Source organism: Schistocerca serialis, chromosome 10 (assembly GCF_023864345.2).
Source record: "Schistocerca serialis cubense isolate TAMUIC-IGC-003099 chromosome 10, iqSchSeri2.2, whole genome shotgun sequence".
Taxonomy (NCBI): Eukaryota; Metazoa; Arthropoda; class Insecta; order Orthoptera; family Acrididae; genus Schistocerca; species Schistocerca serialis.
This window is the reverse complement of record NC_064647.1, coordinates 84595526-84617291: the sequence shown is the minus strand read 5'-3', so window position 1 is coordinate 84617291 and position 21766 is coordinate 84595526. Positions and strand designations below refer to the sequence as shown.

The window sequence follows — 21766 nt, the reverse complement described above, 5'->3', positions numbered from 1 at the left end:
CCAATACTGACATGGGAAAAAGAATCAAAACTGAGACAAGATTTTGAAGAACTGTTAATACAATATAACATGGAGGCAACAGTATCAGCACCAGCAAGAGTGACTTCTCAAAGTCAGACAGTTATTGACAATGTCATTACTCATATTAGTGGGTCTAACTGAGTCACATGTAATCCAAACAGAAATATCCTATCATCATGGACAGCTGATCTGCTTCTGTAGATGTAAGGACATCATATCTGAACTGAAACAAACAACCAAAGAAATTAAGATCATCCATGAACAAAATATTAACACCTTCAAAACAATATGGAGCAGGGAAACCTAGAATGAAGCCCTACAGATGCAGAATGTAAATGAAAAATATGATTCATTTATTACAACAATTAAACATTTTAACATAGCATTCTCCAAAGTAAAGACACAAGAAAAGATGCAGATCAGACAAAGTGGATTACTAGTGACATAATAGAACTGCGAAGCAAGCTGCACGATCTGAGACCAAGGGGTGAAGCTGAAAATTATATAATGCTACACAAGAAGTATAGAAAAATAAAACTAGAGGCAAAATCAAGAGCAATTAATGCTACCATAATGAACTCAATGGTACTAACTGATAATGAAAGACAAGAAAAAGCTGGATCCAACAAAGAAACATATCAGGTTAATGACAATTATCAACACAGTGGTTACAGATGGTAGAGAAATAGCTAACATACTCAATGTTAACTATATAAATGTGGTAGAGAACTTAAAATTTGAAAAAAAAGTCCACAAAAGAAGGTTATTAAGTTATCATAAAAATGAAAGAGAATCATGTTCTTGAAACCAGTCACAGAAGATGAACTGACGAAAACAGTACAGGAACAGAAGCTGAAGTCCAAGAAATCAGATGGTGATGACAAAATATCTTATTGTGTAATAAAGCAAGTAAGTGAACAAATAATCTCAGCATTGCTGGACATAGCAAACAGCTCTCTCAGAGATGGAATTCTTCCAGAAAAACTGAAGATAAGCAGGGTGGTAGCAGTGTACATGGATGGGGATAAGGACAACCCCCACTACTACAGGCCAGTTTCACTGATATCAGGTTTCTCAAAAATCCTGGAAATGCTTATGCGTAATAGATTAGTTGATTTATCTGGACAAATACAACATTCTCATACCATTAGGGGGCACGGTTTCAGAGTAGAGCAATGGATTCCGCAATTGCCAGTCTGACAAAATACATTACAGAGTTGTACCTGCACTGTTTGTGGATCTCTCCAAAGCATTCCACACTACTGACCATGAAATACTGATAAGAAAATTGGAAACTATGGTATCCGAGGGCAAACAGGGCATGCAACAGGAAACAATATGTATCAATAGGGTATGCATATCAGTCAGAAACCAAAACCATCAAATACAGTATGGAGTGCCACAGGGATCAGTAATGGGCCCATTGCTGTTTAACAAACAGATTAATGACATAGGTATTGAAGAGAAAGAGAAGAAAATATTGTGTGCAGACGACATGACAATATTGAACAATGACCAAACTTATCATACAATGTAGGCTTTTGCAGCTGATATTGTCTTCACTTAAAACTTCTGGGCTGACAGGCTGAGATCGATGTCTAAAACTCTGCCCTGACGTTTTGTCTCAGACTGCAGGAGAAATCCTCCAAGGTAAAGCAGCAGTTCGCCACTTTACCTCGGAGGATGTCTTCTGCTATCAGGAGGGTGGGGTTTATACAACGACCACGGCCTATTAGCCCAGGAGGGTGGGGTTTATACATCGATCACGGCGTATCAGCCCAGAAGTTTTAAGTGAATGACCAAACTGTGGCATAGCATGAGAGAGGAGCATACATATCTGCAAACACCACAATTCAGCAGTGGCTCCTGGAAAATGGACTTCTTGTAAACCTAAGAGAGACTTGTATGCAGTGTTCAGAAGTGCACAGGAGTTTAGAGGTGGATGAAACGAGACTAGAAGAATTAGAATCCACTAGATTATTAGGCATTATTGTGGATAACAAGCTGAAATGGAAACAACATATTAATTCTGCCTGTAAGAAACTCAGCATCATATTTACAATGAGGCAGCTAGCACAGTATGCAGACAAACAGCTTCTGTGTACATACCATGGACTCTTCAAACAATACCTGCAGTATGGAGTGGTAGTATGGGGGAACTCAACCATTCAGAATCATATTAAGAAGAAAGACTTCTGAAACATGCAGAAACTGCTTCAAAAGGCTAAGCATCTTAACTTTTTCCTCGTTGCACATGTATAAACTATAGTATATGTCACAAAAGATAGTGCAGAGTGAACTAAAAATGTTAGTGTCCACACTCACAACACAGGGAGGAAAAATGACATATGAAGCATACCCAAAGACTGACAATGCTTGAAAAAGGACCCCAGTACTCAGGTGTCAAATTACTAAAAGGTCTGCCTAAAAAACAGCATGACAATATACATGAATTAAGTTTTCAAAGAACCTAAGACTATCAAAAACCTAAGACTATCTGGTGGAAAAGAAATTTTATAATGTTGACGAGTAATGCTCACATTAAGTTTGTAAACATTGTTAATTATAATCAATGTTAGAATAGTTAGGAAGTATACGATAACAAAGGTTTTTGTATTTTTGATGTGTCCTATATTACATGTATGTTCATTGTACACCATGTAATCCTACATGATCAAATAAAATTCAATTCATTTCAACTTTCACAAATTTACTCCCACATTTGGCTGGCCTCTATGATCATATCCTTTTCTTCTGAGCTGCCTTCTTTGATGTTCCCATCACACGGGATAGAGGCATCGCTATGAGTATTATCTTTTCTCTTTTAGTGTACAATGTCAGGCTCATTAGTTGCAACTTTTTGGTAGATATGTATTTATTAATCATTATTATCACTGCACCACACAATATGTACTTTATGGCAGAAAATAACACAAGAGTTACTACAAATGAGGGTATCACTTTCAGTCTCCTGTGTCAACCTAAAGATTCCTGCTGACATGACCAGCTCCCTGTAGACTATAAAGCATTATGAGATTTAGGGCTTCTGTGACAAACAAAGGTTGTTATTTGACAAAAATGTGAAACAGAACACTGGCACACTGATGATTCCGTCAGTTCAGCACACTTATTTCCTCCACCACCTCTGTAATAACAGCAGCAGCAATTCGAAACTGATCTCAATGAACAACATTTGAGTCACAAACACTCATACAGTTCTTTGTACGATCAGTATTGTTGCAATGCATTAAATTATGACTCACATGCTAAACAAGTATGCAAACAAGTTTTCTTAGTTATTTTGAAAGGGATGTGGATAAAGGCAGAAGAGAGAGAAGTTACTTTCGGTGAATGGTCTGTAAGTCACTTAGAGAATTGGAGCTGACGATTACATTACATTGCGTATTACACTTAAACTTAACATTTGGATCAGAATAACAACTGAATACAGAAAGTGACAATAGTAAGCAAACACAGTATTGTCACAGTAGTAACTGGTGAGCAGTCCCAAACTGAGTACGTTCGCACAACTTCTGTTAACAAGCAGTATTGTGTTCACGTGCAAGAATGTGATCGACTTATTACTTTTCTCCTCAGTTTAACTGCTAGCTTCAGAAACTATGCTGCATCAAACAAATATGGCACACAGGAAAACAAAGCACACAATAATGACAAATTATAACTGTAGCCTTTCAGAGCAGTTTTTTATCTAAAGCTGATACTCGTGACCAGTACAAAAGGTGAAGAGAAGTACAACAATGAATATGACAGATCAGAAATGAAAAGAGAGAACTTATTCCTCAATTAGTTGCTGCTATGACAGCTGCATTGGAAACAACTAGAAACCAATCGCTGTGTTATTCTGATAGCCAACTCCTGAACACACTATCATGGAAGCATTTACTCGGACAAATCACTATAAATAATTTTGGTGCTCATCTAAAAACATGTAAGGCACTTGTTTAATAATAAAATTGTGTACATAAGATTTCTTGTACTTTGTTAAATTCCGAAACAGTCTGGCTCTCAATAGCAATTGGAGAGCATGGTGTAGCAGGCCTGAATGTATTAACAGAAAGTTAGGGATCAAGTTGTTCTAGTCACAAATATTCTTTTTGTCCTCCAGTTTAAAAACTTATTTTCAGAACAAGATTGTTCTCCTACATTTTAAAAACTGTGTTTTGTAAATAAGTTCACAGTCTGGGAGCTGCAGGATGATCAAGCTCTGTGTGCATATCTGGCCGACCCCTTGCTGTGAGTCAAACTATTAAGGTAGAATGGTCATGCATAGCCGTACACACATCCTAATCTGGCTTCGACTGAACAAAACCTCTCTCTCTCTCTCTCTGTCTCTCTGTGTGTGTGTGTGTGTGTGTGTGTGTGTGTGTGTGTGTGTGTGTGTGTTGGTGAGGGGGGGGGGGGGGGGGGGGGCACATCCATCCGTGTCTCGACACACATGTTAACTGTTAACTATTGTCAGTTTGATATTTTATCTTACTATCAAAAGCCCGTCTGTGTATGAGCAGCAACAGTCTATTTTACCATCGTGAAAAGCCACACCCCAGTATTCGGTGACTTTTCATACAATCGTTTGTTATCTGAAAATCCGTCATATCCACAAATTACTCTGCTAAGTACAAATTACTCTGGTAAGTAAGGACAGACTTTGTTTTTGCTGATATAGTTGTCTCCATATCCAATGTTGACTACAACATTCTAACAAAGCAAGACATATCCTGTGTATTACTCATTTTCGAAGTACTCCTAGAGTGGAACAGTAATTAGAACCATTTGTCCTAGCAATAGTAACCAAGAAAGTTATGCTCTGAGATTGGATATGTCCTACCAGGAAATGGAATAAATGGGGCATAAACTGAACACAAAGTAGGAAAGAAAAAGAGGGTTGGTCGAGAGGTGGCAGGAATGAGCTGGAAAGTTACTGAGAACAATCCTCTGTTGGCTAGAGTGTGACGTAGCATTCATCTCATTATGCTGTCAGTACTGCTAGGACATCATTACCATCCTCATATAGATTACTCTCATGTTATAAAAACTTCTGTAGGAACCAGCATAACACAGTTAAGTTGCAAGCAAAACTATTCAAGTTCATGACCTCACTGGATCTTCCTGCTGGATGCAAAATTTATATTTCAGGGTTCCAAGAGCTGTGCAGAAGCTTTCAGGTCTTCCCTTCAAAATGTGACATTATGGTGTTCCATACCATTATGTACACAAAAAATTAGTCAACTGAAAAAAAACCAGCAATTGTACCACTGTAAATCTTTTGGATATAAGAGCTTTTATAGGAGATGACCCAACTGAGAAGTGTGAGCTGCAAAAGAAATTCCGGCGAGCAGCAGTGGGAACATTACAACCTGTAAGTAGCCCTGTTGTTTCTTTTCCACTGTACTCCCACCCTTTCTCCCACATGTCACATTTGTATTAGTTTGATGAACAAGTTACTAGCATTAATACGTTTCTTGTGGTGGCCATTTTCACAGTAGCTGTATATAAGTTACAGTAGTTTAAAAGAATAAAGCAATTTGCATGCTGCTCAGTAAATCTTTTTTTATTTAACTTGTGCACCCAGATGCATTTTGCCTTAAGATACAAGGCACCTTCAGTAAGTGTCCTGAAATTTTACACAATTTTTTAAGCAAAACTTGAGAATGTTGCCATCAGCTACAGAAACAAATGACATTGCAGATGCACAAAATGGCAGCTATAGTCTTATATTCTGTAAACAGTTACCACAGCAAAAAACTGCAAACTTTCAACCAGTGTATCACATGAGAGAAAGTGGTTTGGCTTACAAGTAATGGATTATATGCTGATCTGCAACCACTTTTCCATTTTGGTATAAAAACTTCAATGAACTGTCTTAAATTTATAACCTATACGTACAAACGATAAATTATACGGACAAATAAAAAACTGTGTAATATTTCTAAACATCCACAGAAAGTACCTTTTAATTAAGGCAAAACAAATGATACTAAGTGTGTATGTTATTCTGAATTATGATGCAATGTTCCTTTGGGCACGCATGCCCGGAGGAACACTGCATCGTAATTCTGAGTAACACAGGCACTACAATATTGTGTTTATTTGTCAAACACCAGACAAGTGACCTTCAAGTAAAATGTCTCCCCTGTACAGGAACACGCGTAATGGGTGTACGCGTATAGGTTGCAGACACACAGTTGACAACATCTGAAAGTTTGTGTCTGACCATGAGTCCTGCTCAGATAGCCAAACTGTAATGCGACCACTGGGGGAAAGCGGAAAATCCAGGTTCGAGTCCAAGTCCGACACGAATTTCCGTGGTCACCATTTGATTATACGGCTGATGGTTGTCTATATTCATAACTACAAATACATTTTATGTACTTTGTGTAAGGCAAAACATGTCTGGTTGCACAAATTAAACAAGAAAACTTAATGTGCAGCATGCAAAATGCATTTTTCTTTTGAAATACTGCTCTGTAGTATAGTTTCACATTTTGCTCACCAAACACAATTTCCCCTAAATGATTTCTCCACAAGTCTGCAACACATAATATTCAGCACCACAAAACCTGACCATTCACACTGAAAAATATTGTATCGGTGTACAGCAAAGTTAGCAGAACAATAAAGAAGTATTTTAATGGCTATGACATCCAACAATAATCATATTTTTGTCCAAACACAAAATTTGTTTTACATCCTGCACACATGCCCCACATTACAGGATGTAAAATAAAACAAATTTTGTATTTGGACAAAAATTGGTGCGCGGCTCCACACACACACACACACACACACACACACACACACACACACACACACACACACACACACACACACACTGGGAGGGGGGAGGGGGGAGGGGGGGAGGGAGGGAGGGGGAGGGGGAGGGGGAGGGGGAGGGGGAGGGGGAGAGAGAGAGAGAGAGAGAGAGAGAGAGAGAGAGAGAGAGAGAGAGAGAGAGAGTGAGTGAGTGTGTGTCCATCTGATCGGCTCCGAGGCGCATATTATAAAAATAAATATTTTCATATGTATGAAACTTCAAACATTTGAAACCACTGAATAACAATAACAACAGCATTATTTAAAAATTCACAGATATGGAAAATGGGTATGTTTTCTTTATAAAAGTGTGAACAATGTTAATAAACAAAACTAATGGAAGGTTAACAATATGACTGCATATTTTCACTTCAGTATTACTGCTGTATTGATAAACACAGGAGATACACAAAATTCTTCCCAAGTTAAAATGACGAGCTGTTAAGTGTTACATACCTTGTCACCACTCGAATAGAAGAAGTACTTCAGTTTCACTATGTTACAATGTTCCAGGCGCCGCATAATTTGCAACTCCCGATTCTGAAAATAAAAAAAATAAAATAGCAAGTAAAACTTATTTGAATGTCACAAAATTTTTATCTAAATAGTAACTGAACCTCTATAAAGTCAAGAAATGTTGAACAATTTTTGGGAATTTTCACTTTTTAACATACTTAAAGGTATGAATTAATTTCTAAATTGTCTATGAGAATATGCAAAATCATTTTGACTTTTCTGTAACAGATTCAGTATAAAGAAGAGAAAAGAATTTTTTTCAGAAATTAATCGAACAATGTACATTGCAAATTTATTGTTTTCACTAACAACACAACTTAACTCTTGCATTGATAAGGTGAATCAAGACTGAAAATGACTTGTCATAGTGATGGTGTAGAAAAAATGTTAATACCACTACAGCTGCCTCATATTAATCTAGAACTTTTTCTTGTTGCCATATAGCTATGAGCACCAATTTATTGATACAATGCACTTTTAACATCTGTGGTAGCCAAATTGTTAATGAAATGCATCCGTTTTACTACAATCAGTATACAGCATTCCATGAGGAAAGATCAGTATCTCAGATGATGACAGGAATGGTCATAAGTAGGTGCATGGTTTCTTTCTATGACAAGACAAAGTTACTAAATCTCTACCACCATGTAACACATGTATGAGGCAACATCTGTATCACACATCCTATATCAGTGACTGGCCATAAACGCTCCACTATCTGTCTACCGTGACCTTCAGACACAACATAATTAGATTTTCAGTTATGGGGATGGCTGAAGATATAGGCATCCAGAACAATCCAGAAGCAAACTGAGTATGCAAAATGAACTGCTTCACCAAACTGATGTAGCTGCCTTCACAAAGGATCACCAAGATGGACTAATACAAGCAACACATTCTCTCGCAATGATGAAAGCACATTCGCGTATTTTGTTTGAAATAATATATATACTGATGTAAGTTTATTATTTATTTTTGAAACTGTTTTATGAACTCTTAGTTAGCCACATTGAGATTTGTCTACTGCAGATATAAAAGGCTGTAAATTAAGTTCTACTTATGTCACAATGCCTTTATTAATAATGGCACCAGTTTCTAAGAATCAACCTTCCCCCTTTTAGAAATATTGACATGGACAATTATAGGAATTATGGAAACTGATAAGATAGTGGATATCAAATTTTACTTAGTTTATTAGCTTCAATAGTCCATACGCAGTGCACAAAACAATATTCTGCAGCACCTAAACCAAAAACTTAAAAAGCCCTATTTGCCCATGCTATGCATAAGATCAATGGTATTATACACTTTGACTGCAATGCAATCCATCCAACAGTTTCCTGTTAAGTTCCTTTAATAAACTTTTCATCCTCTTAAAAGTCCATCACCTACCTGTCCTAGCTGTTCACTTTCAATTAAATTTTGCAGTTTTACGAGTTATACCTTTATGTACCCTAAAACTGACACACACTGAACACAAAGCTAATTTAACAACTGCTGCAAATGCTTTTGCCTTTTAATGTCCACGAGATGCTTTTGTAGTAATATTGAGCCAATTCTCCATTGTCATTCCAATAACTGTTACAACAGCTGTCTGAAGTTGCACAGGAAGAACATTTATTTACTGAGGACTAGTCGTCCATTGTCAAATCAGCAATAAGAAAGTATTGCATTACATTAGTTATACAAATGGAAAATTGGCCATGAAATCAATAACTGTGATAAGGTCACATGGCCTCCACATATCCTCATCACTGACTGTAAGAGTGTTCCAACAGTTAGCAACGTGCACACGTGGAGGCCCATTATCTGTTACCACAATTATTGATTTCATGGCCAATTTTTCACTTGTATGAATGATGCAACCCAAGACTTACCATCTCATAATGGAAAAAACAGTTCATAACCAGTCATGAATAAATAAAGTTATTCGTGTACAACTTGAGGCAGTGTTTATAACAGTTAGTGGAATAAAAAAAAAGGGGTGCAGACTCATTCCACCCCAGCATTATAGAGATGCAGTCAACCTAGTTATGTTGCAAACATGACTGAAAAAATTAAATAAGCCTTAATTATCATCCTTAGTTTTATTTATGTTCTCATCATCACTGTCAATCTTATCTTTCTTGTGGTCTACTCCAGTCTGTCCTTATGTCAAAACGAAAATCTTATCTTCTTCCAAATCCTGTTCATTTAAATATTGTATAATTGTGTTCCTGATATAACTGATAGTGTGTTACCTAAACTCATGTGTAGAAAGTGCTTCAATTGTGTGCGCAACTCACAAATCTCAGTCTACCTTTTTCTTCATTAAGTTTGTACCTTCCTTCTACTTCTAATATGAACCTTGATGTAATTTAGTTACTGAAAGGCAATACGGCTGGTTGCACTACAAGTTCATGATGATATGACCTCTCAATGTCAAGTTTCCTGATGCCACAGCACAACTGAAATTGGCAGTTGGAAAGTTATGACCACATTGCAAAGGATAATCAACCATGTTAATATACTTGAAAATGGATAATTACTCATCCAGAGCTTTTAGGATTATTGATAAAGGGAATGATGCAGAGGCAGAATTTTGTTTTCTGTATTATCAACTTTTAAAACATTTAAAACAAATAATAGGCAGCATATGGTAATGAAATGTAGTTCCATTAAATCAGGCAATGATTGAGAGGAGAGGTGAGGGAGGGGCAGAGTAGTAGTAGTAGTAGTAGTAGTAGTGTGAGTTTGTTAGACAATGAAGAAAAAAAAATGTGATCATAAATAACTACCATTATGCCAAGTGAATATTATTTTCACTTGAATTATTTTTACTGTCACCAACTGATACACTGACCTTTCTTCAATGTATGCCCTGTGTTCAGGAATCTAAGGACAAATACTTGTTTGATATTCCATACAGACCTTGAACCTTTTATCCTGGAGCACCTTCTTGATGGCCACCATCTCTCCTGTATCACATAGCTTGGCCTGATAGACAACGCCAAAGCTGCCATTCCCAATGACTTTTGTGTCCGTATAGGACACTTCCTGTGGTCTGTCGGGACCCTGGCCAGGGGTTGCTACTACTGTAGTCACCTTGCTGCCATCTTTGCCTGAAAAACATGTTTAAGTAAGGAGACACACAATCAATCAGTTCATTATGTGACATGGTAAACAGGCTACTCATATGATCACATGGTTTTTGACACAAAAATAGTCACAAAAACAGGCAAACAAGAGATACAATGTACACACTTCAGGCATACACTACATGATGATGAAATTGTGAACGTTCACGGTAATTCCCATGTAACTTACACGGCTGGGCAAAAGAAAACAAATGCTACCTGAATACAAAACAGAATGGAATTTAACAGAGAAACAAAATTGATATCTTATGGAAAATGGTAGAAAAATATAATTTACAAAACGGATAATAAAAAAGAATGTAACAACAGAGGGAAATCAGTGACAGAGTGGCAAGAACATTATCCAAAAAAAAGTAACGATGCCCCCTCCCACACACACACACACACACACACACACACACACACACACACACACACAATTTTTGCCGGATTCCTACAGAAATGACATTCAAACTGTTTCAACTATGGCACAGAAAATTTATACATGCCATATAATTATTAAAATTCATATGACATGTGCTTCAGACAGTCAAAACTGCAATTTTGGTGACGTTGAGGGCGAAAGACGAAATTGTTGTCCTTTCAGTAAGTGTTCCGTGACTGAACCTAGTACCTAAGAAAGGTAAAAACATTTTCACTTGCACTCAAATTAAATTAGGACAATCAACATTAAATGTGAACTGAGTACTTATTAATCACCATTTTCACCCAAGAATACTGTCTCATCAGCTCCCATTTGTGTACACAAGAGATTACATGACAAGAATTTATTTGGATACCATTTATTATTATTTACTCACAGACTGACATGTGTCCAGGACAACTGTTTGACATCAAAATCACAAGGAATATACTATACTGATACCAAGTTTCCTCTAAACAAATATTTTTTCCACTCTGATTGGGTTCCATTTGGTGTCTTAATTTAATAATAAAAAGAAGGAATCACTGAGGTACTTAGAAAAATTTCATAGCTCTGAATGAGAAGACAGGACAAGTCCAAATCAAAAGATCTAATAAATACAGTGGAAGACATGCTGTGATCACATCTGTAACTCCTGCAAGATGAAATGGAGTGAAGTATAAATTGTATTTATCATACTTTGTAACATTTTATTGCTTAGAATTTGATCTAACTTCATGTTTCTTGATGGAGCCAGCATTAGCAGTAATCAGCTAAAACAGTAACTTGCTGAGAAATCTGAAGGTAACAGGAGTTAAAAAAAAAAAAAAAAAGAACCAGAACTGTCTTACCCCAAACAAAGTGACTGTCACAAGAAAACCAATAAACCAGTGTAATCAACAAAAGAGGGAAAGTTTATTATAACAGATGCATCTTTGTTTTACATTTCATAGAATGAGTTTAGGCTTCTTTTTACTGATGATTTCAGCCACTTCACACACACACACACACACACACACACACACACACACACACACACACACACACACACACACACACAAAAACAAATATCCAAAAATTACCATGGCATTTCTGTGATCTTGATACTGCAGGAAGGTAAAACACTGTTTATTAAGTTGTGATAAAAGTTAAAGTACACCCAAGCAATCTCCTCATATGTGAGCAGATTCCTTGTCTCACAAAGCTTCAGACAGAGTTTCAGTGTTGTGGACCAGTCTTTTTAATTTTGTCTCTTGCCAAGCAGGAGGAAAAGCAGCCACGTACCAGGTTAATTTGTAGTAAAAGCAGAAACACTGTTATGGGTTTCAGGGATATTACACCAGTCACAAAAACTGTATCAAGGGGCACACAGGGGTACTAAAAGTCTCACACTATACCTATCAACACAACTGCAAACCAAGTACTATCACTACTACTCCATAGACCTCAGCAATCACGGATTTCACAGGGCTTTCGAGACTGAAGATTTTCTTCCTCAAAGTTATCAACTAACGAGAGAGTTTCACTTCACACAAGTTGGGTAAAAGTATGAAAGTAATTGAATTTAATATTTTTCCTTTGTTAGAAATCCCAGGAGACTTATTATACATTAGACTACAAAATTTTGATTTTCACTACTGAACCATTCTCCACCAGATATTTTTTTTCAACTGAATAGGGAAGGAATCTGTACCTTCCCACTCTCCACTTACAGTTAATTGGTTCCACAACAGTCCAATGAAACGGAACTCCAATTTCAGACTTCAGAAGCATAAGCCTGAAGTATATTTCTGAAAGTGCCGTCCCAGGTAATGACTTTCAATATACTGAAATTTTGTTGTTGAAATAATACTCATTTTACTACATCCACTACATGATACACACAAAATCAAATGGGCATCTACAGTCACGCCATTACAGGAAGATGTGCACATGTGATCATGTACCTACACCACAAAACTTCGAAATACTACCAAACCAGACACCCGATTGAAACAATCTTTCTTTACCTCCTTCCGTATGCTTCACAATAGCTTGCAATACTGCTAACCTCTGAGCATTTCTCTTTTCTGATCCTGAAAATGCAAAGTGAAGAATTGCTCATGAACTACTACTTTTTCTGCAGTAGGTAAATGATTATTACACACAAGTCCAGTATCTAATGGACACTACAATGCCACAGAATGAAATTGAAAACTCCAGTCTTCTACTACCAAGTACTAGTGGTACTGGAAGCAGAAAACACAAACAGTAAAATGTCTGAATATGCATCTTCTACAAATCAATACAGCACACTGTACAAAGTATATTTTCAAATATCACAAGCTAAGTTTTAATGTGAAACCCTTGGGCTCAATAGTTTAATTTAGCACTCTGCTACATGTTTTACAAATGTCAGATTGGGAAACACACACAATTCCTAAGTGAATCTATTTCTTGTATCTATGCGATCATGACTGGGTCCAAAAATCATCACATCAAAAAGCGTTTGTATACACCATTACAATTTCAGTAATTGCTGTACTGTCTGAAGTCTGTAACCAGACCAAGTCTAATTCTAAAATTTTATCACTGAAATGATTAAGACAAAAATTTAGCATCATATTTAATTTTACCAATTCAAATTTAAATATTTTGTATAATTATTGACTGAATTTAAAAATTTTAAATGCCATCATGACCTACTCATTGAGAGCTATCATCTTGTGTTAAATCTTTATCATAATAAGGCAAGTATTGCTGCTAGAGACTTTGTATATGTCTTGAGGCAGTGTAGTTCACAACATAAAGTACCCAGACTACGAAACTTCCTGGCAGATAAAAACTGTGTGCCGGACAGAGACTTGAACTCGGGACCTTTGCCTTTTGCAGGCAAGTGCTCTACCAACTGAGCTACGCAAGCACGACTCAAGGCCCGTCCTCACAGCTTTACTTCTGCCAGTATCTCGTCTCCTACCTTCCAAACTTTACAGAAGCTCTCCTGCGAGAGCACTTGCCCGCGAAAGGCAAAGGTCCCCAGTTCGAGTCTCGGTCCGGCACACATTTTTAATTTGCCAGGAAGTTTCATATCAGTGCACACTCCGCTGCAGAGTGAAAATCTCATTCTGTACCCAGACTATATTCATCCAGTATCTGACAATGAGAGAGCTTAGGAACTTCCTGCAAAGTTTACACACACAATTTGAACACATTACGAAACTCACTCTCTGACACTACTTTGAAATGATGAAAGATGACAGTTTATCATTTACTATGTTTTCACTGCTCATGCAGTAAATTATCCAACAAATATGCTAACTTTCAAAATTCAAGTAGGTTTTTTTATTTAATATATCTGCAGCAAATCAGTCAAAATGTCAAATTTTGTTATATAATTTTATTTAATTTTACAGAACGTTGTTTATCCTCGAAGGGACACTTCACACAACATGATTCCCCCAGCAATATGATAGTAGGGGACAGAGTTATGGAAGACACAGGCTATGACAAAAGCCTATTGCCAAGGATTACAACCTTCTACGTATCACTCACACAGGGATTGTGGGGATAAGATTAGAATAATTACTGCACTTACAGAGGCATTCAAACAATCATTCTTCCCATGCTCCATACATGAATGGGACAGGAAGAAACCCTAACAAGTGGTACGATGGAGCATACCATCTGCTGTGCACCTCAGTGGTTTGCAGAGTATAGAAGTAGATGTAGTGCCCCAAATATGTAACCAAATAAAAAGCAGGGAAGACCGATCAGAACATACACCGAATACTGTTCCGGCCACTGGTGTCACAAAGCAACTGGTCCACCGTTAAAACTGCCAGACCAAGAAAATTTTCATATCGGTGTATTTTTCTCAATAATTTCATGTCGTATCTACGAAAGAGTCATATCACTGAATTCGTCTCCTACTCATCCACCAGTCTGGTACAAATAAATATCATAATACCATTTGAATACTAGTATCCTAGTAACAATTTTAATTTTCAATACGATGTCGAAGTTCATTTGAATCCAGATATGAGGACTATTTGAAGCACGGTCGGATCTAAACCTATACGCTGGCTGCCAATACTATCTAACGCCTGTCCAACTCACCTTCGTTGACAACTCCTATCGGCAAGTTTCTAAAAATGACTATCCCTTTTCAAGAAGATTTACTCTTGTTGCCTAGGGAACATCTGAAACCCAGAAGACCAGCATATGCTGGTGGAGTCCAAATACTCTCCAGCAGATTCAACTGGAATGTTGAATGGAAACAGGAGTAACAAGCCATTAAAATCCAGAACCGAGGACATCCAGACTGGTGAAGGTTTCAGAATTTCTCATCTTAGTGAATCTGTACACGGTATGTACAAATACAACAAGTACATGTGGGGGCTTTGCACTGACAGCAAGTTTGATTGTTGTGATACCCAGATAACCACCAGCCACACTATAAATGGGTGCCCCGACAGACGTTCCCCTGGTGGTTACAGGAGTCTACATGTAACACCCGACGAAAAGCTCCATTTTATTGAGTCTTCCAACATTGCTGCGTAGCCTGTTTCTGCGTAGCCGCCGGCCGCGGTGGCCGTGCGGTTCTGGTGCTGCAGTCCGGAACCGCGAGGCTGCTACGGTCGCAGGTTCGAATCCTGCCTCGGGCATGGGTGTGTGTGATGTCCTTAGGTTAGTTAGGTTTAAGTAGTTCTAAGTTCTAGGGGACTTTTGACCTAAGATGTTGAGTCCCATAGTGCTCAGAGCCAGAGCCTGCGTAGCCTGGTCCGCTCAACGTTTATAGAATATAAATAGCTGCATGTATGTACTTTTTGTTGTGAAATAATTTTCTTGTTCCAACTGAGGCACACGAGATTTGATTTTCCGTAATATAAACGGACTGGACATCTGGAATCAACCAACCTTCACGTCACATCAACACATATACAGTTCGCATGAAAAGGAAACTGTGATATTGCAGTCGGCTTCGACCAGTGACGTAGTGAACATGCGACAAACGATGTAAACAGTGACTATAGCGTCATATCACTGGCGGTATTTTGAAACAAACAACAAAGGCAGGTTTAATGACGAGAACTTACTACATTGGGGGAAAAATTGTTGAAATTAAAATTATCATTATCAGTCACAGCTCTACTGCAATTGAGGATCCCACAAAAACCGAAATAAATCTAAGCTAGTGTTGGAAAATACACAGCTTACATAATTCACGTGGAAACCGCTGTACGCAATTACGAATACATGTACATTTTAATTATCTATCGTAAAGAATACAGGGTGCGAAAGGCTATTTACAATTTGTACAGAAACCAGATGGCAGTTATAAGAGTCGAGGGACATGAAAGGGAAGCAGTGGTTGGGAAGGGAGTAAGACAGGGTTGTAGCCTGTCCCCGGTGTTATTCAATCTGTATATTGAGCAAGCAGTAAAGGAAACAAAAGAAAATTTCGGAGTAGGTATTAAAAAATCCATGGAGAAGAAATAAAAACTTTGAGGTTCGCCGATGACATTGTAATTCTGTCAGAGACAGCAAGGGACTTGGAAGAGCAGTTGAACGGAATGAATGCTGTCTTGAAGGTAGGATATAAGATGAACATCAACAAAAGCAAAATGAGGATAATGGAATGTAGTCGAATTAAGTCGGGTGATGTTGACGGTATTAGATTAGGAAATGAGACACTTAAAGTAGTGAAGGAGTTTTGCTATTTGGGGAGCAAAAAAACTGATGATGGTCGAAGTAGAGAGGATATAAAATGTAGATTGGCAATGGCAAGGAAAGTGTTTCTGAAGAAGAGAAATTTGATAACATCGAGTATAGATTTAAGTGTCAGGAAGTCATTTCTGAAAGTATTTGTATGGAGTGTAGCCAGTATGGAAGTGGAACATGGACGGTAAATAGTTTGGACAAGAAGAGAATAGAAGCTTTCGAAATGTGGTGCTACAGAAGAATGCTGAAGATTAGATGGGTAGATCACATAACTAATGAGGAAGTATTGGGGAGAAGAGAAGTTTGTGGCACAACTTGACCAGAAGAAGGGATCGGTTGGTAGGACATGTTCTGAGGCATCAAGGGATCGCCAATTTAGTATTGGAGGGCAGCGTGGAGGGTAAAAATCGTAGGGGGAGACCAAGAGATGAATACACTAAGCAGATTCAGAAGGATGTAGGTTGCGGTAAGTACTGGGAGATGAAGAAGCTTGCACAGGATAGAGTAGCATGGAGAGCTGCATCAAACCAGTCTCAGGACTGAAGATCACAACAACAACATCGTAAAGAACACGAATCGAGGAAAAAAAGGTCTCACAGATGTGTAGGTGGACCACGATGAACAGTACGAATTTTTCTAAAAATTTATTAATCCTAAATAAATACTGATATGAGTGCTAAATATTTAAATACGCACTGAAACAGAAAGATTATTTTGTTTTTAATAAAAAACATTAAAAACATAACGCGCACCAAAAAATGAGGTCGAAGAAGACATTACCACATGTCACTGGTTAGTAGAGCAAATTACTATCTACTAGATGGTTCTTGCAGATACAACAGTTACGTACGACACTCCATAGAAGCATAAATTTTGAATGGATTACCACTGCCGTTCGGTAATGTAATATAATCAACATACAGCAATATGATACACTATTATTAAGTTCGGTTATCCCTATTGACGATGCATGCGCATACGTACACATAACTCCGGCATTTAAATGCCTAAAAACAGGTGAAAAAACGAACACTGCATTATTAAAAACGTTGATGCGACCGGCCAACCATAGTATTTTGACATCTACGGGGCTACGTAACTGAACATGTCAAAAATGAAAGATCTACGCGGTGTCGTGTGAATGCCGCTTTCGCACGTGCAAGAAAAGGAAAGGAAGCAAAGCGCTTCAGAATTTTCTTTGGGAAATGGAAGTTCAAACTTACTTTTTTCTGAGAAGTTCTTTCCTACAGGGCTCATGGTAATGGTCGACAGGCTTCACAGCCCGTTCAAGGGCCGAAGCCGAAGTCGCCACTGCATTGTTGAACAGAGGACAGTCGGGACCAAGGAGCACTGACTACGCACGGAGCAAAGAGTAAAACTCGAAAAGTAGCCTCACTTTTACAAGAAATTCTCCTTTATATTGACATTTCCCGGGGATAAACATTTTAGTTTTTGTACGAGCAGTCAACTAGCGACAAGATCGCTACTTTTACGAAAAAAGCCAGAATAAACCTGTTTACCAAGTTTACCGAAAAAAGTATTATGGGGGGGGGGGGGGGGGGGGTTCCCATCATTTTGGCTCAATGTATTCTGTACATGACTACACTATTCAAATACCAGTTTAATTTGCAATCTATTGATGTATTAAATTATAGAACGTCGTTATTAGCATTTACCAGATGAAACAAAATAAATTAAAATCGCTCAGTTACTCAGAAGTGGAGCTTTCATTTTTACATTCTTGCTCACACTGCAGCATATTTCGCACGCTTATTAACAATCACATGGTTGTTTGTACATTTGAGTACTTAAACAGGTGTCGAAATCTGCCGCGGCGGAACACGCACTGAGAGACCGACCATATAACAAAATTAGCCGACACGCAGGTTCTCGCTGTGGAGAGGAGCTACGACAACAGTATTTGAAAACTACAAACATGACAGTTTCAACAAGAAAAAAGAAGGCCTCAAGTTCAACGGAAGACGGATTCTAGTGCTGCATGACCGAATGTTGCAGATGATAAGGAGAGAACTAGAGATGTAATGAGTTAAAGCCCCTCACACACGGTGACTGCAAAGCGCCATCGCAGAAACCTAAAACATGGCGTAAGGACTGCATTACACAGTAATCTTTGTCACGGATCATTCACAAGGCTTGATCGTGTACTGGAAGTACTTAATGGTATCTTTTGTGGACGTTAAGAGTGGTGTTATAGCTTTTATAAAAGTGAGTCACAATGTTCCATCAGAAATAGTCTGCCAAATTGTCGTTGCAGCTAGCTCGAGCCAGGTATTTCGAGCTAGCAAACAGATCTCAACCGAACTGCCACCTCGACACAGGCAACATATTCATGGAGAGAATCTAAACGAAGTGTAATTCTTGTAACAAAAGTAAGTCGTTTTTTCGGCATGGTAAACTTACGCAATTAACCCAGTCTTATAATTAATATGAACAGAAATGGAATCTGTCTGCAGTGTAAAAACAAATTTAGAATATTTTCATGTTTAAAAAATATAAATACAGTTTACAAATTAGCATAGCAAATCATCTGTATTACTAAACGGCGGGTATCCTATCTAGCGCCTGCCAGGGCCACAAAAATTTGATAGTTAATATTTAATTACTGACAGAATTTAAAATGCTGTCATGATCTGCTCATGAGAAATGCCTAATACAACAAGTACTGGTAGATACAGCGTATGTCTCTTGAAACGGAGCAGCTCACCGTGCGAAAATGCCCATACTACTTTCATACAGCATTTGAGAATCAGAGCCTTAGCAACTTCCAACAAACTTCACACGCAACTTCAACCATTTTCGAAGCCTTTTCTCGCAGATACCCCGCGCAAAATGCAGCAAAACATCAGCATCAGGTTTTAATTTATTACTCCTTTACTTTTATCTCTATTCGCTACACATTTTTCATACAGTTTTGGTTTCGACTACATTAGTCCTTGGGCGAATTATCCAATCATAATAATAAAACCTACATAATTAGGATTTTGTTTCTTCAGCTATAAATCTTTTACGCGCTTAACTTAAAACAGTCAACACATTAACTCATTTCAGATATCTGAAGCTGTTTTATACGTGAGAGTTCCATTCTTTAAAGAATCAGGGGTGCGGTTTCTGGTGTACGTTACGTATTAAGTTTGGTTGGAACTACTCGAAGTGTCTCAGAGTCAGTCTTTATATAGACAGGTTTCATTGTGGCTGCTATCAAATAAATATACGACGGGAGTAAGTATGTGAACGGCCCTTGTCGGGTCATCGACCACTTTTAAATTACGATACTGATTGTCAGCAACCAGATTAACTACATGGACAAATAGAAATTCCCACTAACATCCATCGTTTCGGATTGCTTTCTCACTTCATCTTCTTCACAACACCCCCGAAACCCCGGGCCCCTGGGAGTGTTTGAGATGGCTTAATCGCAACAATAAAGAATGTTTTGTTAGTCGATCACCTAAGGATAAGCTTACAACCATGGCAGTTGTTTTTCTTCTTTTTTCATTTAAGTCAGATTTTTTCAGCAATGCACTGTGTCCAACACGTTAAAATGACCGGTTCTTTTCTCTTCTCGAAAAGTACCAAACGTTCCTACAGTTATTTAGAAGATGCGTGTGTTTTATTTTCCAGTTGTACAACCATTTTTTTTTCCTTTTAAACTGATTTGGAGTCGAAGGTGTTGAAGACCCTCCATTTGGCTGAAACTGTTCCAAGCGGACTTATGGTTACAAGTCACCACTTTAACTCCAACCCCCCCCCCCCCCCCCAAGTATGAGTAACAGTGACAAGCCCCCACGGGAAATGTCTCCTGGTACCAAGTCATCGTGGTTCGATGGCTCAGTGGTAACATGGTAGACTACAGATCCAAGTGCCTGTAGTTCGAACCGAGGTCAGAGGATTTCTATCACTTACCATTTCTTGCACCACCGGAGATCCTCGTTAACAAGAAAAATGCTGACTTTTACTATGGTTCGTAGTCCACGCATATCCTCCTTTAACTGAATGGGTAAATAATTTCCAAGGTCAGAGGAACGCAAAAACTGGTTTGATTCACCCCTTCACGCTGCTATCCCTGCAACCTACAAACACTAACTTGCTCAGTCAATTCTTTAGTTTCCGCCTACAATTTTTATCCCACACATTTCAATCCATCACCGAACTATTCTACAAGGTTTCGGGATTGCAGCCGGATCATGTTGACTTCTTGCCACAACATTTCGGCTGGAAATCGTTCGGCTATCTTCAGGTAGGTCAACATGATCCGGCTGCAATCTCGAAACCTCACAGAATATTCAGTTCGCCAGGAAAACTTCAAGAATAACACCAAACTGATGATTTCTTGATTCTTCAGGTTCTGTCCTATTGGCTGATCCCTTACTTTAGTCAGGCTGTGCCACAAATTTCTTTCCCCTATTCCATTCAGCGCTTTCATTATCTATTCGATCTACGCACATAAGCTTAAATATTCTTCTGTAGTGCCGCATTCAAAAAGTTTCGATTAGCTACTTGTTTTAACTGTTTATCATCCACGTATCACTTCCGCATGACGCTGCACTTAAAGACAAATACATTCAGAAAGCGTTTCCTAACACTTAAATTTATATTCAGTGTTACCATGTTTGTCGATGGTAGGAAAAAAAAACCCTCGTAACTTCATCTGTCAGTGAGAACTTAATTCCAGTAACCAATAACTCCATAATCAAAGAGAGATTTGAAATGTATTTACTTCTTTAATCCGTCAAGTAAATTACTATACAGTTATTAGTATACAGTTACTACGTTGCTACGTGCGTATCAGTTTATATTTTTTAAAACCTTTTTTGCTTCAACTGAAAAATTTAAAAAAACTGGAGTTACGAGGTTTTCATTGAATGCCATGGTTATGTTTTCCAGAAAAGCACTTCTCACTATCGCCATTCTGAATTTTATATCCTCTTTGCTTCGGCTATCAGTTACTTTGCTGATCAAGCATCAACATTCAGCTAATGCCTGCTAAATGCCGATTCCACACAGATTCATTTGCACAATACTCGGGAACTGTAGTCCACCAACAACTGAGACAGCTTGCAAAGTCCTCGTTCGACCAATGCTTTAATACTGCTCGTCAGTCTGAGACCGCTTCCAGACAGAACTGATAGAGGGAAGA

At 38.1% G+C, this 21766-nt stretch overlaps 1 protein-coding gene across 4 annotated transcripts in view; it reads right to left on the bottom strand.

Moving 5' to 3' along the window:
• The window catches only part of LOC126424801 (glycogen synthase kinase-3 beta), a 313756-nt gene that overhangs the window by 57894 nt on the left and 234096 nt on the right, over positions 1 to 21766 (bottom strand). For all 4 annotated transcript variants that reach the window (XM_050087591.1, XM_050087592.1, XM_050087589.1 and 1 more), the window contains 2 exons: positions 10279 to 10469; positions 7309 to 7392 (listed from right to left, as the gene is read on the bottom strand). In XM_050087591.1, the coding sequence (XP_049943548.1) occupies positions 7309 to 7392; positions 10279 to 10469 (275 nt within the window). The remainder of the gene's footprint in view (positions 1 to 7308; positions 7393 to 10278; positions 10470 to 21766) is intronic.